Source organism: Microcaecilia unicolor, chromosome 3 (genome assembly GCF_901765095.1).
Source record: "Microcaecilia unicolor chromosome 3, aMicUni1.1, whole genome shotgun sequence".
NCBI lineage: Eukaryota > Metazoa > Chordata > Amphibia > Gymnophiona > Siphonopidae > Microcaecilia > Microcaecilia unicolor.
In genome coordinates, this window is record NC_044033.1 from 209307705 (window position 1) to 209334937 (window position 27233).

Sequence of the window (27233 nt, forward strand, 5' to 3'; positions counted from 1 at the left end):
TGTAAAATGTCATAATGCCGAGAACTCCATTTATCATGCGATGTGGAAATGTGTATTAATACAACGATATTGGAGACAAATAACTAACTATCTTACAGGTATGTTATGTAGTAGAGTAGATATGAATCCATTACATCTCATATTGGATATGAAGGAGGTACAATCGAGTTTAAATGCAGATAAAGTATTGCTAAAGCGCAAATTATGTTTGATAGCAAGGAAATGTATTATGCAGCACTGGACTACACACAACCCGCCAAATTTCTGGCATTGGCGTAATCAGGTACATCAATTGTTGGTTTGGGAAGCAAAAGAGGCTAAAGGAAATGATAAAAGAAAAACGAGATTTCTTAAAATCTGGGGATGCTACTTGGAAAAAATGACGCAGAAAGGGCGAAGTCTGATTATTAATACCTTATGAGTGGACTTTATGCGATACTGGAAAGTATGGGGAATTTTATAGGTTACAGGGGGAACCATGAAGAATAAGAGGGCAGGGAGGGTGGGAAGGGGGAAAGGGAAATAGTAGGTATAAGGATGGAAGAATGCAACATTATACTATGGTGGGAACTAATAATGGATTTGTTGTACTAATATCGGATAATGAAGGTGGCACAATATTTGGTTATGTTAGATGTTGACAATAATGCAATGTTCTGTTGAATTCATGGATAATACAAATTAATGAAACACACAGAGAAAGAAAAAGAAACACACTATCCTTGTGTAAGATAATTATTGTTTTATTATGCTGTTACAAGATAATGGAGGAACAAAAAAATACTTGTATTAGTTCTATAATGTCTATAAGATGTGGATATGTTGATTTCTTTCATAATAAAAAACAGTTGAAACATAAAAAAAATGACAGCTTCATTGTACTACAAAGACCCGTGTAATATTACTGACAACGTAAAACGCTGAACTGTTAAAAGATTTCTTCGTTGTACACGACCTGTGAGCGCTTGTCACGGTGAGAGCCCTTCGTGCTATTCTGAACAGCTGAAATGAGAAGAAACAGAACAGTCTCATATGGGATCCGTGAGACAGTCAGGCAGCACGTAATAGTTCTCCCTGTGGCCTGCAAACCTAATGGGGCAGCCCTACCCCCCACCCCAAATCACTGTGTGCAGACAGACACTGGAGGATATGGAGGGGGGAGAGAATTGGGATCGGTTTCTCTGGGGACGGTAGTGAGGGCTCAGGAACAGTGTCGCAAAAACCTTCTGTCAAAGCACGCTCTCTCTATTGGGGGTTCTTGACCCATTGTTCGGGACACACCCTGTCGCTCAGGTTTTCAGGATAGCTACAATAAATATGCATGAAATAAATTTGCATACAGTGGAGGTGGTGCATGCAAATTTATCTCATGCATATTCACTGTGCACCTCTCAAAAAAACAGACTGCCTTGGTGTGTCCCAAGGACTGGGTTCAGAAGCCCCATCTCTTGAGCAAAGCCCTGTCAACCCCTCCCTTCCTATGAACGCTAACTCCCCCCCCCCCCATTTTTTCCTGTTTTTAGAGCCCTAAAGAGGGCTAGTTCAAATTTCTGTTCAAAACCAGTGAAAATTGTTTGCTCTGAAGGCTGGAAATTGGGATTTGGGGACCCGTGGTTTTCCCCTGCCCCTTTAGACTTGCACCTCCCCTCTCCAGGACTGCAGCACAGTGAGCCTTCGTTCAGAATAACCTGGGGAGTACACTCCATTTTGGCCCCCATCCCCAAGCACAAGTAGCAAAGCAATAAACCTCTGGTTCAGGGGTGTGGACCACTTCTGCCACAGTATCACACAAAGGCATTTTGATGTGGTAAAGGCGGGGGGGGGGGGGGGGGGGGGGAGGGGTTAAGCCTGTGCTTCTCAACCTGGTCCTTGGGGCACATCCAGCAGTCAGATTTTCAGGATATCCACAAAGAATATGCATGAGCGAGTGCATGCAAATCTCTCTCATGCATATTCATTGTGGATATCCTGAAAACCTGACTGTCTCAGTGTGTCCTGAGGACTGGATTGAGAACCCCTGCTAGCCAGTCAGGTTTTCAGGATACCCACAATGAGATATAAATTTGCATACAATTTAGGTAGGGCATGCAAATCTCTCATGCATATTCATTGTGGGTATCCTGAAAACCTGACTGGCTTGGTGTGTACTGAGGATTGAGAACCCTTTTATTTTTGTTACATTTGTACCCCGCGCTTTCCCACTCATGGCAGGCTCAATGCGGCAGGCAATGGAGGGTTAAGTGACTTGCCCAGAGTCACAAGGAGCTGCCTGTGCCAGGAATCGAACTCAGTTCCTCAGTTCCCCAGGACCAAAGTCCACCACCCTAACCACTAGGCCACTCCTCCACTCCTTGCACTAGGGTGTTAAGAAAATTCTTTTTTGCTCCCAGTAACTAAAGAACAACTGGGGAAAAACCTTCTCTGACTATCAACCTCTGCTCTTCTTTCCTTGCCCCTGCTCCTGTGGCAGCATCGAAGGATTCCAGCAAGGAGAATCCAGCACCACCCGTCAGATCCCTCTCAAGTCCCTTTCCACTCACCTAGGGACCCCCAGACCGATTTTCCCGTGGCGGCCTCCAGCATTGGTTGCTTCCGAGCGATGCTCACTTTAATCTGTACGTCCTCCACCACCGCACCGTTCAGCTGAATACATGGAAGAGAAACAGAAGGACAGGATTAAGGTTAAAAAAAAAAAAATAGCAGCTGTCCGCTCATTTATATAAAGTGGCAAGCAAAAAAAGCCTGTTTCGCTAAAAAATGAAACTGGCGCTAGCAAGGCTATTTTTCCCTCTCCTCCCATCCCATGTCCAGCGATTCTCCTCTGTACTGCCCTCCCCTCCATGTCTCACGATTCTCCTCTCGCCTCCCATCCCATCCACATCCAGCGATTCGCCTCTGCTCTGCCCTCCCATCCCATTCATGTCCAGCGATTCTCCTCTGCCCTGCCATGCCCTCCCATCCATGTCCAGCGATTCTGCCCTCCCATCCCATCCATGTCCGGTGATTCTCCTCTCCCCTCCCTTCCATGGCCAGTAACTCTGTCCTTCCTGCCGCCCTGCCTTTAAGCCGTTCATCTTACCTGAGGTAGCGGCAGGCTGGGCTCGCGTCGCCTCCAGCCTTCCCTTGCCTTCTCGCTCAATGTCCCGCCCTCCTCTGACGTTACTTCGTACGCGAGGGTGGGACACTGAGAGGGAAGAGAACGCTGGAGGCGAGCTGACGTCAGCATGCTGTTACGATCCCAGCTAGCCAGCCATCCAGGGAAGCAGAGTTGCAAATTATTATATAGATAAGGCATCACTTCTGCACTGGGAGGGGAGTTGTTTGCACCGTCTTTTTCTCACCTCTGCAATGGCCTGATCTGCAGACTCAATCTTTTCAAAGGTAACAAAGGCACAGCTGGAAGGAAAAGGGGAGACTAGTTAAATTTAGAACAAATTCCTGGCTTTATATTTACAATGTACACATTGGAGCCAGAGTCGCAAAGCTAGTGCTATTAATTGATTTGATTTGCTTACTTTATTTATTTATTTTCTGTTAGATTGTAAGCTCTTTGAGCAGGGACTGTCTTCTATGTTTGTTCAGCGCTGCGTATGCCTTTTAGCACTATAGAAATGCTAAATAGTAGTAGTAGTAGTATTCTGATAGGTGGCCCACTAGCCACACCTCTGAAATAAACCCCATAAGAAAAAAATTCTGTGATCCAGCCTTCCAGGAAAGTCCTCCAGGCCCTCTCTGAGAGGAAAGGGATCTTTACACAGAGGGAGGTGCCTATTACTGAAGTTTTTATCTATAAAGACAGGCACGGTTATGACAATTTTGTCTACAGAAAACCAGAAAGGCTAATGCAGACATGGGCAAAAGTGCTGATCTAGGGGACTAAGCCAGATTTGAGGATTTAGATGTTTACGATGTGGCGGAACTGTATGTGGATGCACAGTCTGTGTTTTTTTTTTAGCCTTCCAGTGGATTATAGAAATTGAAGAGACTTTACATCATCACTCTTTTACAGAGCTGTTCCCCCTTCTGTTGCCCCCCATCTCTAAAGCTTCCTTACTTGCGTGGGCTATCCATGGAAAGATCAATAATTTTCCCAAAGCTGCTGAAAGCAGTCCGGAGCATGGACTGTGTCATTCCCACACCGTTCACGTACACAGTGTTCCCCTTTCGAGGCGCCCGGCGGTCAGGGAAGGAATCAGATCCTGAGCATAAACAGAGAAGGAAGGTTGCAATCCTATCTCAGCCATCAGCTCATATAGATCAAGCCTCTAACTGATTTGATTTGATCAGGCATAAGAGCAGGAAGCCACTCACTCCGAAAAGACCCTTCTCGGTCCCGGTCTCTCTCTCTGTCCCTATCCCGGTCTCTGTCACGCTCGCGATCTCGATCCCTCCCACGTTCCCGGTCGTAGGAATCACGCTCATGGCTCCTCAGACTGTCCCGCTCCAAGTCTTTATCTGAGTCCCGGCCTTCCTCTGGCTCTTTCTCGGTCTCCCTGTAGCGGTCACTGGAGCTCACAAAGCTGGAAAGGGACAAAAAAAAAACAGAGAGAGTGGGAGCTAGTGAGGAAAGAAAATCGGAGACAAGGCAAGGTTTGTAAGTTAAAATGATACCACAGAGAAATGTTAGTGTAGGAACACACACTCCACCTGCACAGTCCCTGCAGTTGTCTCACCATAGGATGTGCTACAGGACACTCAGTCCTCCTACATAGTCCCTGCAGCTGTCTCACCACAGGATGTGCTACAGGGACACTCAGTCCTCCTACACAGTCCCTGCTGTCTCAATAGAGGATGTTACATGGAAACTCAGTCCTCTTGCGCAGTCCCTACTGCTGTCTCACGGCAGAGGCACTCACTCCTCTTGCGCAGTCCCTGCTGCTGTCTAACAGCAGAGGCACTCAGTCCTCTTGCGCAGTCCCTGCTGCTGTCTCACGGCAGAGGCACTCACTCCTCTTGTGCAGTCCCTACTGCTGTCTAACTGCAGAGGCACTGAGTCCCTGCTGCTGTCTCACGGCATGATATATTACAAGGACACTTGGTCCTCTCGCACAGTCCCTGCTTCTGTCCCATGACGGGATGCATTACAGGGACATTCAGTCCTCCTGCTGTCTTGGGGCAGAATGTGTTTCACAGAAAAAAAAGTTAACGTAACAATGTGTTAATATTACTGCCCCATTACGAATGAAGGCACTAACATTAAACCGCTGTGTTCAAGGTTACAACATAGGTCAGTGCCATAACTGGAACTCCTATCCCAGCTACTTCCCAGCTCACAATTCTCTATCACCTCCTCTGTTGTCCACACAGGCAGGTCAGAGACTCACCTTTCATAGAGAGACTTCCTCTGTGGACGCCTGGAAGACTGCCAGAGCGAGAGGGGAAAAGACAGCCAGAAAGAGTGAAAGTTAAGAGCGAGAAAAGACATTAAAACAGCAAGATTAAAATAGGTTCCGATGACATGGGCCACGCTGGTGCTTTTAACATTCATATTTTGCGCAGATTTTTTAAGAGACACAATCTAGATTGTATCACTTTGAAAATTAGGCACAGAGGATGTGTGTTTGCATGATTTGGGGACCAGTCTATAAAGGACGGTAAAAGATACACTTCAAAAATCTGTGCGTTAAAGATAGTATTGTATTACGCCTCTCGGTGCCCAGGTTCAGTTATAAAGTATAGCCTAAGTCGCAATTGCACGGCAATATTTAGGCTGCGTCACCAAGGAGGTTTGATAAACAGGAGGTGTCACGTGACAAGGTTGAAGCTGTCTACACCCAAGCAGCCATCTTGGTACACTCAAAATACATTACTTTGTACAACAGCAAGCTCCGCCTACTGGCTTCAGGCCAGATAATGGGCCAAATGCACTCCCGCTGTCTCCTGTCAATTAAACCTCCTTGGGTGTCACTTACACAATGTAAAACACAAGTGTAAATATTAGCAGCTAAACGTTGGCATCTAATTGCACCCGACACCTCTTAATGCAGCTACAAGTAGGTGCGTAATGAAACCCAAACGTATTTCAGCCGTACTGAGGAAGGAAAAATTCTCAGTCAGGCCTCTACCTGGTCAATACCGATAGATCTAGTTAAATGCCTTCGAAAATTACTCTAACCCAGTGTTTCTCAAGTCCGATCCTGGAGTACCCCCTTGCCAGTCAGGTTTTCAGGATATCCACAAAGTGCAAATGAAATTCATGTATATTCATTGCGGATATCCTGAAAACCTGACTGGCAAGGGGGTACTCCAGGACTGGACTTGGGTAACGTTGCTCTAACCAGCTAATTGTGAGCATGGAGAAGCAGGATGAAGTTATTGAGAAATTAAAGGGCTGGTTAATCAACCAATAAATTGAAGCTAAATCCATCAAATTGTGAGGCATTACAGCTGTCTGGAAAAAAAAGGCCATTGCTGTCTGCTGCTAATCAGCCAGTGACGTCGTGTGTATAGCAGAGGTTTTGAACCCAGTACTTGGGACACAGCCAAGCCAGTCAGGTTTTCAGGATACCCACAATGAACATGGATAAGAGAGATAGTACCTATGAATCTCTCTCATCCATATTCATTGTGGATATCCTGAAAACCAGAGTGGCTGGCCATTTATGTCCTACGGACTGGGTTCAGAACCCCTGCTATACAGTGAAGCAGGACACAGCAGGGTCTTCTCCCGCTGCTCCTCTTCATCTGGAAGGGTCCTGGCAGATGGCTTTTATGTAGCTGGGTCCTAGGATATGAAGTGAAGAGCCAACAGGCATTCATTCATGGACTCGCTAGTGGGAATGTCAAAAGACTGAAAACCTTCTTGTTTTCTGACCAATTGATGGTGTGAATTTGTTGTGCGATGTGTTGCTTACTTTAATATTGATTCTGTTTTTATGTTGATTTTATTTGTATACTAGTAAAAAAGGCCTGTTTCTGACACAAATGAAACGGGCGCTAGCAAGGTTTTCCTCGGAGTGTGTATGTTTGGGAGAGTGTATGTGAGAGTGACTGTGTGTGAGAGAGAGAGTGGATGTGCGAGTGTGTGTGTGTGAGAGAGTCTGGGTGTGAGTGTGTCTGTGAGAGTGTGTGTGAGAATGAGAGTGTGTGCAAGTGCATATGTGAGACACAGTGTGAGAGAGAGTGTATTTTACACAGATACAGTGTGTGCAAGAGAGAGAGTGTGTGTGAGACACAGACTGTCTGTGAGACTGAGTGTATGAGACCAAGAGAGTGTGTGAGTGACTGTGTGACACAGAGAGTGAATGTGATACAGTGTGAGACATAGAGTGTGTGAGAGTGAGAGAAAGACACTGACTGTGAGAGAGAGAGAGAGAGAATGTGTGTGTGACAGAGATACCTCCCCCCCTCTCTCTGTTGTCAGGCCCCCCTCCCTCCCTCTCTCTGGTGACAGGCCCCCCCCCTCTCTCTCTCTGGTGTCTGAGTGTTACTGTGCAGGACGCTGAGCTCTGGCTGTGCTTCAAGGAACTGACCAATCCTATTTAACAGAATGCACCTCCAACATTCTGAAGCCGAGAAACCTCGTGTGGTTGGTCACTTCTGCTTGTGACGAACCCGGAAGTACTTTATGTCAATTCAGGAGATGGATACAGAGAGCAGGAATGCCTCAGTCATGCAGTCAGCTTCAGAATGTTGGAGGTGCGTTTTATTATATAGGATAATTGGCTTAGAGATTGTTGAGCACAGATGAACCATCAGATGTGATGTACTAGACAGGTCAGCGCCTGGCTAAAGTTTAACGGTGAAGCACAGACAGTCTCATGGATTCTCAAAGGCTGGGAAGCTCCAGTCTGAAATCAGTAAAAATCTCTCTGTAAGAAAGTCTCACAAACTGTCTATCAGTGGTCTCCTGCACAGATGTGATCTAGGACTGGGGCCTGCATCTCTCTCATGTTAAAGGGTAACTGGTCCCGCTCTGCGTACCTCTGCCGTCTCCTCTTCAATCGACGTGCTGCGCTGGAAAGGCTGGAAGGCGGGTGCTGGCCCCTTCTCCGGGTCCTGGAGAGAGACAGAAGTCAGGACATGGACGCACACACACAGCCAGGCACACACACAGAAACAGACAGTGTGAATAGAAATACAGACACAATCGAAATACCCTAAAATACAGAAGTTCTGGTGACAAGTGTGTGTGTATGTGTATGTGTGTGTGTGGGGGGGGGGGGGTTTATGGACTCCGCCATTGGGGTTCAGGTGCAGGGCACGCCACAGATGTGCATCTTAGGGAGGACAATTGGGAAACGACCCTGGTGGCCACAGAGACTAAAAAGGATTGGAGTAGGCAGGGCGGCCTGACCATTAGGCCACCTGAGGCAGGGGCCTCAGGCGTCATGCTTCAGGAGCAGCATCTCCCCCTTCGCGGAGTTTTACCTCGTCACATTCCAAACCCGGCAGTGGCAGCAGTTCCCATACGCTGCCCTGCCTCCGGCACCCGCCTCTTCCCTTTATTGTGGCCGCCTCTCTGATGTAACTTCCTGTTTCATCAGAAACTCAAGCAGACGCAGCAAAGGGAAGAGGCGGGTGCTGGCGGCAGGGCAGCGTATGGGAATCACTGCCAGGTTTGAAACATGATGAGGTAAACACTGCCCTGGGGGGGGGGGGGGGGGGCAGTATGTTAGCTCCGCCTCAGGCAGCATCTTGCCTTGGGCCGGCCCTGTGCAACGTGAAATTGTGGTTTACTGGAAATGTGCAGAAGGTTCCACCAGACAGAATTGTAAGCAATGACTATGAGTGCTGGGGAAAACGTAAAATTTAATGGCTAAATGCCTGGGCAAATACGACAATCCAGACTGCCACACGAACTCAAGAAACAATAGGAGGTACTTTTACCAGCAGGGAGGGATGGGCAGTTTTGAGCCCATTGACTCAGATAATTCAGGAAGAGGTGGACTAATACCCTTGCACCAGCCCTGACCTCTCAAGCCTTTCCCCCCCCCCTCCCCCCAGCAGTGGCCCTTGCATCTGTCCCAAGCATGTCCAGAAATTGCTACAGCCTCCACAGGTCACCCATTTCAGGCCTTGATTTCACCTTCTTTGATCCACCACCCAGGTCCCCTTGTATGTCGTATTACTGTGTTTTGTGTTAGTTCACATATCTACTCACTGAAGTTTGAGTTTTAATCATGGTCGTCCCCCCGCCCTCCCAATATGGGTCACCCCAGCCTCCTCTGAAACCTCCTGTGCTGATGACTGTAAATGCTACTCCATGCAGTTCAGCCAAGTACTTCTCTATCCACTTGGGTAGATATATTTACAGTATCCCACAGTTAATTCCACAGCTGCTGCCTTCCCTGCCTGTGTTTCAGCATCAAGCTTTTTAATAATCTAAGCAGCTGCCAAACCTACTGAGGCCAGAGGCGGCCCGTGGCTCAGTGTCAGTGCTGTGCACTGACAGATGGAGGAGACCTGGGCTCCAATCGCAGCTGGGGGCTTTTACTCCCCTGGCTTGGGGAACTTGTGAAGGAGGCAATATTAGAATTCAAAGCAGCGTGCACATAAAAATTACTGAATGGATTTCTACTTAGTGGTTAGCGTATCTAGATTTTAAAAAGGTTTGGACAAGTTTCTGGAGGAGAAGTCCATAGTCTGCTACTGAGATAGACATAGGAGAAGCCACTGCTCGCCCTGGGATTGGTAGCATGGAATGTTGCTACTCTTTGGGGTTCTACATGGAATCTTGTTACTCTTTAGGATTCCAGAATCTTGCTGTTCTGTGCGGTTCTACATGGAAACTTGTTACTCTTTAGGATTCCAGAATCTTGCTGTTCTTTGGGGTTCTACATGGAATGTTGCTACTCTTTGGGATTCCGGGATCTTGTTAAACTTTGGGGTTCTGCCAGGTACTTGTGACCTGTATTGGCCACTGTTGGAAGCAGGATAGTGGACTAAATGGACCATTGGTCTGACCCAGTACAGTTATTCTTATGTTCTTCTGTTAATGGCAACATCTAGAGGTCAGAGTTAGGCCCATGACTGAATGGTTCTGTAACGAGCCACAAGGTCCCCCAAAGTAAGTCAGCAAGGATATATTAAAAAAAAGAGTTAAGTACTCATGGTCCAGCCTCCAGCCCTGGTTCTGGTTAAGCGGAATTATCAAAGAGCAAAAGGAAACCTGCCAGCTTTAAAAAAAAAAAAATCCACAATGATGCTATTGCCTATCTACTTATTTTCACAGTGCTGTACACAGTCCCTGCTCCACAGAGCTTACAATCTATTCAAGACAGACAAATAGCACAAACATGAGGTTAGGGCATTTAATTTATTATGGGGCCCTCCTGAAGGTCCCCAGCCATTACCTTCAGCTTCCCCTCCAGGGTACGTGAACGCTTGAACCCAGAATTCTTGTTTTCCGCCTTGATAGCACTGATAGCTCCGCTCTTCACCAGCATCTTGGCCTGCTCCGTGGCAGTGGCCGTGTCTACTACCGGCTGGTCTGAGAGAGCTGTCCGTGGACAAGACGAAAGGATCAGGAGGAATCATAGTGCCAGAAAGTCTAATACTTTTCTTTAATCCTTCACAACCCACAAAATAATTAGGGGTGTTCTGTCAGACCATCTTATTGGTATAAGGAGAAAGAGGATGAGATTTGATAAGCTGCCTTTTCGTGGTTACAGAGTGGTTTACGTATTATAATACACTTACACCTCTTAATGCCTCCTTGGGTCGTCTGGCTGGTGGAGCTTTGCTTTTTCAAGGCCATCAAAGCCTTTTTCTGAAAGAGTAACACAAACATAATCAATGTCTTCATGTGACCAGGCCTCCCCTGCCCCTTCAAATGTCTCGCCTCCCACCCACCCCCTTCAGATGCATCTAGCCTGCAGCATTTATATTTAACTTTGGAGGGGAAGAAGGGAGAAGCATGAAGCCAAAATTTAAGCCATGCAGGAGACGCAAACAAAGAACTCCAAGCTAGAGGCAGCTGAAGGGGGGGTACCAGACTGGAAAGAGCATGTCTCAGGATCATCGGTTCATGAGGCAGCCTAATAGATAGATCTGCAGGCCAAGACTCTGTAACGAAGCTTAGTAACGTAGTAAATGACAGCAAACGAAGACCGGCATGGGCTGCTCAGTGTAGGTTACCCCCCCCCCCCTTTGTTGTTAGGGTTTTAACTGCTGCTTCATGGAGGATTCCCCCTCCCCTATAACTTTTAGAAAGCGGGTGGTATAAGTGTCAGTGATACATGTATACTTTATAGTATGTGTGAGAAAGATTTGCATGCAATGGGGGCAGAAGATATGCAAATCTCTCATGCATATTCATTAGGACAGTGCTTCACAACCCAGTCTTCAGGGCACACCCAGCCAAGTTGGTGGGTTTTTTTTAGCATATCTACAATGAATATGCATGAGAAAGATTTGCATGCACTGCCTTCTTGGTATGCAAATCTGCCTCATTGAGATTTCACTGTGGATACCCTAAAAACTGACTGGGTGTGCCCCGAGGACTAGGTTGAGAAGCACTGCATTAGGCATATCCCAAAAACCTGTTGGCAGCCCTCTAGGATGGAAGGCCAAGGCTTGCAACCAATGGGAACCAGTAGGTTGCAACTCTCTAAAAACAATGCAGTCAACGCCAGCAAGTTGGGGGTGGCAAGACCACGTGAACTTAGAAAGTCAGAAGTTAGGCCAATGGCCTTGCCGGATCTAGTAGCTGTTTAGATTATTATAGACCTTGGTAATAAAACACACCGGGGGGGGGGGGGGGGGGGGGGGGATTGACTTGAACATTCTATGCAGGATGGTAGGGAACCAAGGAACCAGGGAACAAACACTGACTCTTACAAGGAACGATAACCTGCAAGCAGCCAAACTTCTTTAGCTGAAAGCTGTATCCTCAGCAGAATAAATGGAAAGAGTGGAACAGCCAATGGATCTGTATCTACCACTATGAACTAGGTTCCCATGTAGAATCCTGATGTGCCCAAGTCTTGTTTCCCTTCAGCTGCTTGGGCCAAAGTCAAATTTCAGAATGCAACAAGTTGTAAACAACATAGCAGCACCCTGCTTTTCTGATATTTACATAGTAGATGACGGCAGAAAAAGACCTACACGGTCCATCCAGTCTGCCCAAGATAAACTCATATGTGTATACCTTACCTTGATTTGTACCTGTCTTTTTCAGGGCACAGACCGTATAAGTCTGCCCAGCAGTATTCCCCGCCTCCCAACCACCAGTCCCGTCTCCCATCACCGGCTCTGGCACAGACCGTATAAGTCTGCCCTCCACTATCCACACCTCCCAACCACCAACCCCTCTTCCCCCCACCTGCTCTGCCACCCAATTTTAGCTAAGGTTCTGAGGATCCATTCCTTCAGCACAGGATTCCTTTATGCATATCCCACACATGTTTGAATTCCGTTACCGTTTTCATCTCCACCACCTCCCGCGGGAGGGCATTCCAAGCGTCCACCACCCTCTCCGTCTTTTACAAAACTGAGTGCTCAGGGCACAAAATGACCCAGGGAATTAAGCAGAGGCTGGAGTTCGCACCTTCTTTTTCAGCTTGGCATACTTCTTCTGCAGCATCTCCTCCTCCTCTGTGAGGCTGGCAGGGTATACAACCATCTTGTCCTTTCCTCCGCTCTCCTTTCAGGGAAAAAAAATAAAGAATATTAAAATACAAATGAGAAGAAGAAAAAAAAATCCTTTTAGGTCCTTTTGATTGTCACATCTAATGGATTTTCTCTCCCTACGTGCGGATTCCCTTACACTTATGAAGCCCCTGCCACAAAGAGCTTCTGAGACTGGATGAAAGGAAGTTAAGTGACTGCTAAAGATTACACAGCAGGCAACAGAAGATAAGGGGTAGGCCTATCATTAGGCAAGACTTAGCAGCTGCCTAGCACAGCAGCTTCATGGTGGAAGCAAAGAGCAGCTGTAGCCAAAGCAGAACAACAGGCCCCAACAACCACTAGAATATTATGGGATAGTCACGTGATCAAGACTGACGTTTAATTACACTCCCACCCTAGCAGAACTTATATTAATGCATCCTTCTGACTTCACATGCAACTTTCTTTAAATTACACCTCCCCCCCCTTATTTCTAACCCTGTTATTTTAGTTTCTCTGTGTTCCACCTTTGCTTACACCCCATGCTATCTATTAAGAAGTTTTATTGTGTATTGTGTTGCCAATCTATCTTACAAAAGGCAAAATGTGGCTTAAATTTGATGGAAGAAACTATAAAACAGATCAGCTTCACTGAAATCAATTGCAGATAATAATCAAAACCCAACCAATGAAGAATGATATCACAAGGAGAAAAAAAAGATCTCATACAACTGTGGCAAATGAGGAAAAACAACTCTTTTTTTTAGCGATTCTTCTGCCCACAGTGCAAAAAGTAATCATGGATCAAAAAAACCCTGAACATATTTTTTAATATATTTCTTTTATACCTTGCATTATAAAATTTTATCTTTTTTTGTTTTTCCTCGTTTGCCACAGTTGTATGAGATCTTTTTTTCCTCCTTGTGATGTCATTCTTCACTGGTTGGTTTTAAATTTGATGGAAACCTGGGCCTCAGAATCCAAACTAAAGCTAAATAAAGAAAAACCTAAATTCATGGTCATTGCCAACCTATTTGACCAAAACGACTACAACAGTTTCACAATTGACAACACTTCATTCCCCATTGACAATAATCTGAAAATTTGAGATATAATTATAGACAAACAATTAACATTTGATACCAAAGTTTCCTCAGTAATCACAAAATCTTTCAGGTCTCTTTGGAAACTAAAAAGGATCAGACCCTATTTCTCATCAGAAACATTCAGACTATTGGTACAATCATTAACATTATCCCAGTTCGATTATTGTAATGTCATATATGCTGGCTGTAAGGAGAACCTGTTGAAAAAACTCCAAACAGCTCAAACCACTGCAGCCACGTTCATATACAAAATCTCTTGTTTTGAAAGTGCCTCTAATCAAATTACACTGGCTTCCCATCAAAGCGAGAATCACCTTCAAATTATGTACATTTATCTTTCAAATACTAAATGGCACAGCTCCAGACTATATGGTACCATTAATAAGCTTACCTCATAGAAACACTAACTATGAGGCAAGAAACTATCTCAGACTACACCTCCCAAAAAGTGATCTACAAAACTGTCCACGCTGCAGACTTCACTTACCTAGGAAGCAAATGGTGGAACTCCTTACCACCCAAAATAAGAAATATACAGGAATATACTAGATTCTGCAAAATCCTCAAATCGTTTCTATTCAAACAAACCCTCACAAAGAACGACCATATCTCAAACAATTAATTATTACCTGAATTGGCTATTACTCTATTTACCATTAACTTTCTCTTTGCTTCATGTACAATTTCTCATTCATAATAGATTTTCTAAAAGTTAAACATCCATAGCTATCCCAGTATGTTTATGATACTATATTGTAAGATTGGATTCTTACAACAAATTACTTTCTTTTTTTTTTGTAAAACTTTTTTTATTACTACATCAAAGCAACAAATTCATGGAGATTGATTCTCCTATAACTAACTAATACAACAATTTTCCTACTGTGTCCAAGAGACAAGCATTTAGAAATCAATTCTCCCATATGATCTTGCTATGACAATCATCCTTTTCCCTTCCCCTTTTCTCCCCCTCCTCCCTCTCCCCACCCATCCTCACTATCCCAATTACCCCCCCAGCTCGTATTCTAAATCACTATCTCCCTCTCTCCTCCTTTTCCATTCAACAGCCCTAATAAATGTACCCATTCCTCTGTGTTTGGATTGTACTTGCCCTTATGCTTGTCTGTCATCTTTTCCATTCCCATCAACATATATAGTTTATCATTCCATTCTTGCTTTGTAGGGCCTAGCCTTTGTTTCCATTTCAATGCTATCATTGTTTTAGCTGCAGCCAAACACATACGTTTAATTCTAGTTTGCCAATTCTTTCCCCTTTTGTTCCCATAACAAATTACTTTCTTATGCATTATTCTTTGTTATATATCATATACTGTTTATTGTAAACCACATTGAACTCAAACTTCTTTGGGATAATATGGGATATAAATGTCACAAATAAATAAATAAATACATTCTATGTACTGTTATCTTAATATTTTTACCATTGCAATTGTCTGTTGCCTACGTTCAACTTATTCTTGCTGTGCACACCTCGTCCTTGGGTGAATTTCTTCAAAAAAGTGGTAAATAAATCCTAATAAATAAAACATCAAAATCGGGGAGGGGGCAGGCTAAAGACTTGAAAAGTAACTGAGGTGGGTGTATGGCTGAAAGTTGGTCTAGGGCAGGGGTGGACAACCTCAGTCCTCAAGGGCTGCAACCCAGTTGGGTTTTCAGGATTTCCCCAATAAATATGCATCCTATACTTATTGATAACAGTGCAACAGCTTTATAAATACTCTCTAATGTAGTCAAAAAAAATTATTATTTATTGTAATCTTAAACACCTTAGTTTACAATACCCTGTCCAAGATTCCATACACACCACGCACTCACACATACATCCTACAAAATATTACACTGTGGAACGATCATCACTGAAAAAATTATCTATAAAGGTTCACATAAACAATGCCTTACTAATACATGCTATAAGTTGTACTACATCAATCCTTAAATATGCTTACAGTGCTCAAACAAAATGAGCACTGCTACCATAGTCCTCCGATGTTAATTATTTGCATATAAATTTCAGTCCGTATGTCTCTCCAAATGAAAAACAATGATTTTATCCTGTGAGCTTGAAAAGTTCAGCAAGTACGCTCAACAGTGCTGCCAGAAACGGATAGCTGTAGACGTCATCAAACCGTGCCAAGCGCTAGCACAACTTGTTTCAACAGTGTGCCAAAATGCTGAAAAATCCAGCATTTCTCCGTGTGCCTTATTATTCTCTCTACCCGCAAGGGTTGATCAAATAGATCTTCAACTGTTCCAATGCACAAATGTTGCACTGTTATCAATAAGTATAGGATTAAGAAAGATTATAACACAGTGGCGTAGCCAGACTGCCAATTTTGGATGGGCCTGAACCTAAACTGGGTGGGCACAAAATTTTCTCTCTATCCCCCTTCCCCAGCAAAATTTAGTCACACTGATCAGATGCATTTGTCACACAGGGGTAAAGTGCTGCTTTTCAGTGCATCAGGTTTCAGAAAAGTTATTTAAAAGCCTAACACCCTTTTCAATGAGCTTTCAGAGGCCAAAACCTCCTGCCTCAGGTCAGCATAACGCTGTTATGGTATCCTCTCCTGACCTAAGGAAGGAAGTATTGGTCTCTGAAACTTTATTAACACAGGTACCATATTACTTTATCCTAAATTAAAATAAAATTATTTTCTTTACCTTTGTTGTATGGCCATTTACTTTTTCTCATTGTGTGGCTCCCAGTCTCTAGATTCTGCTTTCCTTCGTCTTTCTCTTGCCAGGGTTTCCTGTCCATTCACCACCTATGGCTTTTAATCTTTTCCTCACCCTTGTTCTCCACATGCCCCTTCCTCTTCTCCAGTCTTTCCCTACTCTGTCCTCTCCCTCTTTCTATCCAGCAGCTCCCCTCTTTCTTTTGCATCCAGCGTCTCCTTTTTCTCCCTATCCTTCCATCCAGTGTCTTCCCTCTTTCTCTCCTCATCCTTCCACCCATCTACCCTCTCTCCTGATCCTTCCATCTAGTGTCTCTATCTCGCTACCCTTTTCTGTTCAGTCTCCCCTCTCTCTTTCCACAACCTTCCAGTCTCTCCCCTTTCTCTCTGCATCCTTCCATCCATCTCCCCTCTTTCTCTCCCTATCCTCCCATGTCCAGCAGCTCTCTCTTCCCTCCAGTCCCTTCTTCCTCTCCCTCCCATGTCCCAGTGGCTCTCTCCCTTCCCTCCAGTCTCTTCTTCCTCTCCATCCCATGTCCCAGCGGCTCTCTCCCTTCCCTCCAGTCCCGTCTTCCTTTCCCTCCCATATCCAGTAGCTCTCTCTCTCCCTTCCCTCCAGTCCCTTCTTCCTCCCATATCCAGTAGCTCTCTCTCCCTTCCCTCCAGTCCCTTCTTCCTCTCCCTCTCATATCCAGTAGCTCTCTCCCTTCCTTCCAGTCCCTTCTTCCTCTCCCTCCCATGTCCCAGCAACTCTCTCCCTTCCCTCCAGCCCCTTCCTCCTCTCCCTCCCATGTCCCAGCAGCTCAGCCATTTTCCCTCCAGGCCCGCCCATCCGCATCTATCCCTTTTGTCCCACGGAGGCAGCTCTTCCTTCCTGCCCTCTCTTCTCCCCAAGCTCCGCTGCATCGGTCCCTCCCTGCAAGTGGAATCCTCCTTCGCCGGTCACGCTGCGCTGCCATGCACACGCAGCTTCGTTCCTCCCCCTGCTGCGTTCATCCGGCCCTAAACAGGAAGTGCATCACAGGCCAGATAACGCGGCAGGGGGAGGAGCGAAGCTGCGTGTGCATGGCAGGCAGCGCAGCGCGACCGGCGAAGGAGGATTCCACTTGCAGGGAGGGACCGATGCAGCGGAGCTTGGGGAGAAGACAGGGCAGATAGGAAGTGCTGCCTCCATGGGACAAAAGGGATAGATGCGGATGGGCGGCCCTGGAGGGAAAATGGGTGGGCCTGGGCCCATCCAGGCCCACCCGTGGCTACGCCCCTGTTATAACAGGATAAATATTTTCACTCTAAGGTTGGGATCAATGAATATGCATGAGATCTATTTGCATGCGCTGCTTCCATTGTATGCAGATACATCTCACGGCACATTCATTGGGGAAATCTTGAAAAACCAATTGGATTGTGACCCTCGAGGACTGAGATTGCCCACCCTTGGTCTAAGGCAGTGTTTCTCAAGTCCAGTAAGGTTTTCAGGATATCCACAATGAATATGCATGAACTTGATTTGCATATACTGCCTCCATTATAGGCAAATCTCTTCATGCATATTCATTGTGGATATCCTGAAAACCAGACTTGGGGAAACACTGATCTAGGGCGCCCTTTACTCTTGCACCAGCTCTGGGAACCTCCTCCCTTCAAGTTAGGAATGGAATGGAAGTCTAAGCAGAGTACAAGCTGAGGTTAAGTCAACTTGCTGAAGGTGACACAGCAAGCAGGGGTCAGAATGAAAGAAATCGCCCTTTCTGGCTAGGAGTGATGGGAGGAAGGTCTCTGCCTAGGGTTGCCAACTAGATTCAAATTCGCCTGACAGGGCTGATCCAGCCCTGGGTTTACCCCATTGCATGAAGAGATTTGTAGTTCTGATTTTTCCATTTGATTCCCTATGAAACGCAAGGCAACAAGTTTCTGCATGCATTGGGGTAAGCCCAGCACTAGATATAAACCCATTGAACATAGATTTAAAGCCAGCTCAGGATTGTCTCGACGAGGTTGCTAGGTGGCTCTCCAAACACTGTTTGATATATTAAACCCTGATAAGACCATAGCGTCCTGGGTAACGGGCCATAGCCCTGTGGCATCCTTAATACCCATATTGTTTAACAGACAAATAGCTCTGGTACAATCATTTAAATATCTAGGTGTGATTATAGACTCTGCTCTTTCCTTCAATGACCAAATATCTGATGTAGTAAAAAAAGTCTTTTTACCATCTAAGGAAATTGTGTTCTATCAGAAATGCTATTGATAAGGACTCCTTACGTATCCTAGCTTATGCCTATATTAAAACACGGTTTGATTACTGTAACATTATTTATGCAGGCACTACCAAATCCAACTTAAAACGGTTACAAACAATTCAGAATACGGCTGCTCGTATCATCTGTCGACCCTAAAGATATGACAGGACCACACCACTTCTATATCGCCTTTAGTGGTTTCCGATAGTTTATACAGTAAAATTAAAGGTTCTCATTTTGACATATAAAACGCTCCATTTTCCAACCCCATCTTACCTTGCCAATCTTACTATTCCATACACACCAACATTATTATTATTATTAGCATTTGTATAGCGCTACCAGATGCGCACAGCGCTGAACACCTGATACATACAGTCCCTGCTCAAAAGAGCTTACAATCTAAATAATACAGACAGACAAGACAGTTACAAAACAATAGACTAGTGATCCCTCCACCCTCAAGGGCTAGATGGCAGTCCACACGTACCTCAGCTTTCTTCTTTTTATCCCCCACACTGTGGAACTCCCTTCCAAAATCAATTAGGGAAGAAGAATCATACACGCATTTCCGTATATCTCTAAAAACTTATTTTTTAAAAACTGCTTTTGAAATATGATTTCTTCTGTTGATAAAGAAAACCACACAGGTATGATATAAATTGCTTTATGCAATAAGGAGGGCTATAACTTAGATAATTATGTATGACTGATGAAAATGACTGTCTTTGTTATCTCCTGTATGGAAGCTTTGTTTGGGCTATTCTATCAGAAAATGGATTTGCTAGTTTAAATTATATACTTTGTTATTGTATATTTTAGATGTGTAAACTGTTCTGATTTGCAAAGCAATAAGTTACGGTATAGTAAACAAATAAATGATAAACAATAAACGATCAACCCTGTCGAGCAAATCTGGATCCAGTTTGCAACCCTATCTCTGCCCCGGTAGAGCTGCTAGGGTTAGCCACACATCATAAGTGGGGAACCTGCTCCTACCCTAGCTGAGATAATATTTAACCATCTCTCTGACCTCATGTACAACTTTCTTTAAATCAGTCACCTTTTTAACTCTTCTTACTCTCTTAACTATCTATATGTTCCATCTTTGCTTATACCCTACACTGTCAATTAAAATGTTCTATTACGTATTGTGTTGACATTGTAAGTAGTAATTATGCCATACTTTATATTGTTTTTGAATATTTTTACTGCTGTAATTGTCTATTGCTCATGTTTGATTTGTTCTTACTGTTCACCGCCTTGAGTGAATTCCTTCAAAAAGGCGGTAAATAAATAAATAGCCTCACCTCCTTGTTCAGATGCTGGTCCTGGTGCTACTTCCTCCTCCTCCTCCACCACCAAACCACTGGGCCAGAATCCGAGTGCCACTCCGAACCAGTACCAGAGTCCACTCCAGACTAAACCACTGTCCGCATGATGATGACATCCCAGAGCAACCCCGCCCACTGCGGCGCGCTGTTAATGACACAATCAGGAGTCTCCTTTTTCCCCCGCCCATGTTGTCTGTTCGCGATCCTCATTGGTCGAGATTTTTGGCGGTGTTTACTTCCGCCCCTTCTGTCGTGCAAGGAGGTTAGCCAGCATGGAGGACTTCCGCCCCGTAGGGGGCGGTCGTCGTGCGCGCGTCACTTCCGGGGTGGAAGGTAGAAGCAGCCGCCGCCGGGGTGACAGGACCATGGAGCTGCAAGAGAGAGAGAGTGAGCTTGTGCCTGGGAAGGAAGGACTGTTTCCCTCGCCAGTCATCCTAAACCCACCCAGCCCCTTCCCCCACCCTGCATGTTGCCCTCCTCCAACAACTTCTCTGTATTCCCCCATCATTTTCCCCACATACACCTCATTTTCTTTCCCAACCAGCTTACATGCCCCCCTCCCATTACTGTCCTCCAGACTCCCTACACTGGTCATCTGTGCCCCACTCCTCCACCTCCCTACCACCCATCATCCCCCCCCCCCCCACACACTTTCCTACATATTCCCACTCCTCTCTTCCCCCACCACCCATCCCCTTCCCCACTCTCCTTACACGCCTGCCCTCATGCCCTCCCTCCTTCCCATCTCCCTCATCTTCAACTTCCCATGTCCCATCAACCACCCTCATACTGCATCACCCCCACACCTTCCTTGCTGCTGTTCTGTCACTTCACACCCTGACCTCCTCTCGTGTCATTACCATCAACCTCCCCACTCTATATTAGTCCCACAACTTCACTATACTCCCCCATCACTCTCCCTTGCCCTACATTGGACCATCACCCTTCCACACATCCACCTGTATTTTTGCTACATGAATGTGCATGCTTAATCCCACCTTATTAAACTGAGACAATTTATGGCATGTTTATTTCATTCTAAGCTGTGCTTTATAACATTTAGAGCTGCAATTCAAGCCAATGCCTAGAAGGCAACATCTGTAATTTGTAATTCACTCCTTCTTTCCATTTGCTATATTGCTTTGACAGCACCTGGATATGTTGTTGGATTGAGGATTAGTGTGTGCCTTTTGGGCTAGTTCTGGGTTTTGAGCTTGATGTTTTGGTATTTGTAGTCCAGTCTTAGTGTTGGGGTGTCAAAAGCCATGGCCTTCTTAAAGTCATTTGGCAGTTATAAGAAACCTTATTACATGATCAGCTAATGTATGACACACTTACTTCATGCTAAGTTGACCATAGAGATCTGTGGACTAGTGAGTGGCTAGAGGAGCTACAAACCTCTGATTGCCTGCTTGCCCTTTGAAGTGTACATGTCCACTGTCCTGTAACCATTCTCTCTCCTTATATTTCTCTGGATGCAGTGCTACCTCCCAGGAGCCCAATGGATCTGCCCCTCTCCATCCTGGAAGTAGGCTGCTCAGGAAGGTTTGAGCTGATTACGCAGACTCCTGAGCACAACGGAACCACCTTCCCTCTCACCACTGTGAGTTCGTCACCCATCTGTCATTTGTAGCCAGTCTCTACCTTTCTCTCTGGGGCCCTGATAAACACCATGTTAGCACACAGCATGGAAAACTATAAATAGAAATTATTCTCATTTCTCTAGTATTGCTAGGCATACAGAGCACAGTACAAAGACACATAATAGCCAGTCTCTTCTCCCTAGATCTTACAACTTAAGGAAGACACGCAGACAAGGTAAACAGTGGCTAACAGAAAAGCCAGAAGTATATATACAGAGAGAGGGTGGGAAGCAGACATCAAAACACGGGAGAAGAGAGAGTCCTAGAAATGCAACAGAACCCCAAAACCTACCCTGGGACCTCAAAGGAATTATCTGATTTGGTTCATAAAATGAAGATAAATACTGCCCTTGAAAGTTGTGTGCATGATGGACTCCGCTGCAGCCTATTAGGTGAAATGAAAATATGCTGTCAATTCCTGGTTTTAGAAGGCTTTGAAATCTTATCTGTTTCTTAGAAGATATGTTGGTTGAAAATCAGGGCTGTGGAGTTGGAGTCAGTAAAAATGTACCGACTCAGACTTCAGCTTCAAAATTAAAAAAAGACTTTGTAACATATGGTAAATTTACTATTTTATACTTTTATATATGTACATTTTATTTTATACTTTTATATATGGAATGAGGGGGCATATGACAAAGTTAAGAGTTAGGAGTAACCTAAGGAAGTATTATTTCACTGAAAGGGTGGTGGAGGTGTGGAATGGCCTCCCAGTGGAGTTGGTGGAGTCTAGGACTGTTCCAGAATTTAAAAAGGCATGGGATAAGCATGTGGGATTGCTTAGGAACAGGTAGAATTGGGGGTTACAGAGGATGGGCAGACTCGATGGGTCATATGGCCTGTATCTGCTGTCATGTTTCTATGTATCTTTGTCCTGGCTCTAAAGTAACATAGTAACATAGTAGATGACGGCAGAAAAAGACCTGCATGGTCCATCCAGTCTGCCCAACAAGATAACTCATATTTGCTGCTTTTTGTGTATACCCTACTTTGATTTGTACCTGTGCTCTTCAGGGCACAGACCGTATAAGTCTGCCCAGCACTATCCCCGCCTCCCAACCACCAGCCCCACCTCCCAACCACTGGCTCTGGCACAGGCACAGACCGTATAAGTCTGCCCAGCACTATCCTCACCTCCCAACCACCAGCTCTGGCACAGACCGTACAAGTCTGTCCAGCACTATTCCCGCCTCCCAACCACCAGTCCCGCTTCCCACCACCGGCTCTGGCACAGACCGTACAAGTCTGCCCAGCCCTATCCCCGCCTCCCAACCACCAGCCCCGCCTCCCGATCTCGACTAAGCTCCTGAGGTTCCATTCCTTCTGCACAGGATTCCTTTATGCTTATCCCACGCATGTTTGAATTCCGTTACCGTTTTCATTTCCACGGGAGGGCATTCCAAGCACAAAGCATAGGGGCTGAAAATACCAGAGGCACTCTAGCAAATTGCAGAAAGAACAGGGGCTAAGAGCACCCAAGAAGAAATACAGGCAAAATGCAGACAGTGCAGGGACAGAAAATACAAACCGTGTAGGGCTATCCTTATAACTCTGATTATGAAAAAGGAGAAAGATGGAATGGAGGTTCCAGGGAAAGGGTCTCTCATTACATAAGTAATGCCACACTGGGAAAAGACCAAGGGTCCATTGAGCCCAGCATCCTGTCCATGACAGTGGCCAATCCAGGCCAAGGGCACCTGGCAAGCTTCCCAAACGTACATACTTTTGTGGAACATTTACTTGTGTTTTATGTATATTATTGATGTTATTATTATAGACTGTCTTGAATGGTAATGCTGAGAAGAAAGCATAACAAGATGTATAAATAAATAAGGCTTTAATGGTGAATTACAGAGGGGTTCTGGTGTACGGGTCAGGTAAGGCTGCTTAACCAGTTAGAAGCCATTGATATTTTCTTTCAATCTGTGCAAAAGGTTCTTCTCTTGGAAGTGCTGTGAGAATTGTAATTGTGGTTTAACTAGGAAGCAGCTAAGTGGGAAAAGCAATGGACTAGTAGACTGATGATATGTCTCCCCATAGCTGCCTCATGGCCTCCCTCCCCACGCACTGGACCTTCTTTCAGAAGCTGAGCTCCGTTTCCTGGCCGATCCCGACTGGCTGCCCATCCACCACTTTGAGAGGTCGCAAATGTGAGTGTATCCACCAACTGTATGAACGCTTTGGACGACCTGTTTGCAAGGGCTTCCTGTCCCCAAGAACCCACTGTTCTGAATTAGGCAAGGGAGTCTGCAGGATTCACAGTTTTGTGCTTTGGACACCAGGGATAGTTTGTGCAGTGGTGGGATTAGAATCTGGAGCCATAGCCTTTGCAACTCTGGAGATGGGGGAATTGAAGAGCACTTTTCCAACTCTCACTCAGTCCATTTTTTGTCAGTTTTAAGCAATACGATTAATTTTGTTCATCAAGGCAAAATTCATTTACTGTAGCTTATTCCTGTGCCAAACTCACTAAGTCCATGAGTTTTGGCACAGAAATAAGCTACAGTAAATGAATCTTGCCTTGATGAATGAAATTAATTGCATAGTGGACTGAGTGAGTTTTGGGAAAAGTGCTCTTCAGCTGCCCTTCTGTTTTTCTGGATACTAAGCTGCATGTTCTGCATTACTTACATGTGTCCAGGGTGTGGCCACGGCAGAAGGATGTGCATTCCCTATACCATATGGATATCACGCCGGTGCACTCGGAGCTTCAGGTAGAGCGGAATCCCACAACTGGGGAACTGCTAGGGTTCAAGGAGGTGAGTTCTGGGTGCTTTCTCCCCTTTCCTTTGCCTCTGAATCTATTATTTCTGTGTTCCTCTCCTTATCTCTGCTCAGTCTGTGTTTTTCACCATCACTTTCATGCTGCTTTTACCTCTGCTCTTTTGGTCTCACCTTGTCTTGCTCTCTGTCACTTTACCATTTGTTATTCTATGCACATTGGTGTCTCTCTCTTTTGAGTCCCTCTCCATGGCCCCTCATGGGACTACAGAAGTACCCTAATGATTAGTGCAGTGACCTGAGAATCAGGGGAACACCGGGTTCGATTTAGAGAGTTGCGTGTGAACGGGGCTAGCAGAGATGGATCCAAGCCCTGCGGGGATCCTACGAAAGCATAGGCGAGTCAAGTGACGTCTCCCCTCCCTTTCCAGCCCTGGGTGCCCTCCCTGAGCATATCTCTGTACATCCTGGTGTCTAGTGGGGCAGGAAAAATCCCCACTCTTTCCTGCCTTCTGCAGCTGTTGCATTAAACTTCAAGCGGCGGCCTCGGAAGACTTCCGCAGAAGTCTTGCAAGGCCACCGACTGAAGTCTCTGCAATCAGTTTAAAGAAACAGCTGCTGAGAGAGGATTGGCGACCACCAGATGTACAGAGGTATGATTGAGGAGGGGAAGGGAATGGGACTTTGTGATTTTTGCAGCTACATTCAAAGCGGTTTACATAGTATATTCAGGTACTTATTTTGTACCAGGGGCAATGGAGGGTTAAGTGACTTGCCCAGAGTCACAAGGAGCTGCAGTGGGAATTGAACCCAGTTACCCAGGATCAAAGTCTGCTGCACTAACCACTAGGCTACTCCTCCATAATCCACAATGCTAAAAAAACATCAACACTTTTTTTTTAAGGAGAATATATGTTAAATGTTTGTGCAAGAAAAAGGTGAACTTTTAAAGGTTTTCTAAAAGGATCCTGCTGTATCCATATTTTACTATTTGCTGATGAAGTCATGCATGGGAGGGGAGGACGTGGGTAAGAGGGAGAGATGGGGCTGTAAAAAGGGAGGGAGGGAGGGAGCTGGAATAAATTTTAGTAACGGGGACATACATGGAGAGGGAGGAAGGGAAAAGGGGAAATAGGACACATGGAATAGAAGAGGATGGAGAGGAGAGGGGGATTCTACTCATGGACAGGAGAGAAAGGAAAGGGGGACATGTTGCTCATGGATGTTTGCTTTTTTTGAAAATGTGCATTTTAAAACAATGGAAGAAAATGCATTTATGTTACCTTTGCCAGTATTTGTAGAATCTGGCTTTCTTGGGGGGGGGGGGGGGGGGGCGGAGGGAGACTCTAGGTGATTGTGCAGCGAGGTGCGATGCAGTGCAACAGGGGTGGAAATGGAGAAGATTACTTGTGGTGGGGACGGGTTAGATTCTCGCGGGGACAGGTTAGATTTCTGTCCCAGTGCAACTCTCTAGTTCCATTCCCACTGCAGCTCCTTGTGTCTGTGGGCAAGTCACTTAACCCTCCATTGCCCTACGTACAACTAAGTACCTGTATATTATTTATTTATTTATTTATTTTTTATTTGTACCCCGCAGTTTCCCACTCATGGCAGGCTCAATGCGGCTTAGGTACTTATTTGTACCTGGGGCAATGGAGGGTTAAGTGACTTGCCCATAGTCACAAGGAGCTGCCTGTGCCTGCAGTGGGAATCGAACCCAGTTCTCCAGGACCAAAGTTCACCACTCTAACCACTAGGCCACTCCTCCACAGTGTGAATGTTGCTGCAAAAACCACAGAAAGGCTGTATATCGTCCCATTTCCCTTTCCCTATTTGAGATTCTATGTGAGATGTTGCTAGTGGAGGAGTGGCCTAGTGGTTAGTGCAGTGGACTTTGATCCTGGGGAACTGGGTTCAGTTCCCACTGCAGCTCCTTGTGACTCTGGGCAAGTCACTTAATCCTCCATTGCCCCAGGTACAAAATAAGTTCCTATGAGGCATATTTTCGAAGCACTTAGCCTTCCAAAGTTCCATAGGTTTCTATGGAACTTTGGAAGGCTAAGTGCTTTGAAAATATGCCTCTATATGTAATAAGTAAACTGCTTAGATTATAGCCATAGAAAGACAGTATATTAAATTCTATCCCCTTTCCTTTCTTCCTGCATCTGGATTTTTTTTAATTTTTTGCTCCATGCTCCATTTAAGATCCCCAGAGTGTTAGGGAGCCTCCAGCTCAGCACCAGGCAGGGATGTAATATTATTTTATGCTCACATGTAGATGCTTCTGGATGACACAGGACTGTCTGCGAAAAACTCACTCTCACTGCAGCGCCCCCCTGGACCTCCCACCCAAGCTGTCCGAGGAAGCACCACTAATTACCCTTTCTGGCCTGGTGAGGATCTGGGGGGGAGGGGGTCATGTGTTTACAACCTGCAGAATCCAAGTTTCCAAGTTTATTAAATTTGATATACCACACGGCAAAGATCTATGCGATGTAGAATTAAAAAAAAAAATAGAAAAGGAATGCTATGAAAACAATAGGATAGAGAAATATGGAAGAGTCCTGCGAATTCTACACACTGTGGAGGCCCTTTCACCTCAAGGGGCATTCAGACAAAAAGACTGTTATAAAAAAATAGGTCTTAAGAACCATTTAAAATTTAACATAACAAGTCTTGAGTCTCAAATATTGTGGCAAAACATTCCACAACGTGGGTCCAGACTCCAGCAACCTCAAAAGTAGAATTACAAGTAACGGTGAGATGAATCTGTTTCAAATTAGGAACTAGCAGAAGGTTCTGTTGAGAAGAACGGAGAAGACGAGAAAAACAAAATTGCAGTGGAAAGATCAGAATGTGTTTTTCATGCGATTATGACATCAGACATTGGTGTGTTATCTGCTAAGGACAGCTAAAGAAGAAAATATATTTTTAAAAA

The 27233-nt window shown here is 45.2% G+C and overlaps 2 protein-coding genes across 2 annotated transcripts in view; one reads left to right on the forward strand and one right to left on the reverse strand.

Annotated features, from left to right (window-relative positions):
- Positions 1-859: 859 nt before the first annotated feature.
- Positions 860-20054, reverse strand: LOC115466212 (negative elongation factor E-like). Its single transcript, XM_030197326.1, has 11 exons — positions 19908-20054; positions 12491-12586; positions 10642-10711; positions 10296-10441; positions 7924-7998; positions 5325-5362; positions 4312-4520; positions 4055-4199; positions 3342-3396; positions 2541-2643; positions 860-1002 (listed from the first exon to the last, which is right to left on the reverse strand). The coding sequence occupies exons 2-11, from the start codon at positions 12563-12565 to the stop codon at positions 929-931; spliced, it is 990 nt and encodes a 329-aa protein (XP_030053186.1). The 5' UTR covers positions 12566-12586; positions 19908-20054; the 3' UTR covers positions 860-928.
- An 802-nt stretch (positions 20055-20856) lies between these two features.
- Positions 20857-27233, forward strand: part of SKIV2L (Ski2 like RNA helicase) — a 30810-nt gene continuing 24433 nt past the window's right edge. Inside the window, exons 1-5 of the mRNA XM_030197327.1 lie at positions 20857-21110; positions 21413-21534; positions 23615-23724; positions 24216-24333; positions 26574-26688. Coding sequence (XP_030053187.1) covers position 21110; positions 21413-21534; positions 23615-23724; positions 24216-24333; positions 26574-26688 — 466 coding nt within the window. The 5' untranslated portion in view covers positions 20857-21109. The remainder of the gene's footprint in view (positions 21111-21412; positions 21535-23614; positions 23725-24215; positions 24334-26573; positions 26689-27233) is intronic.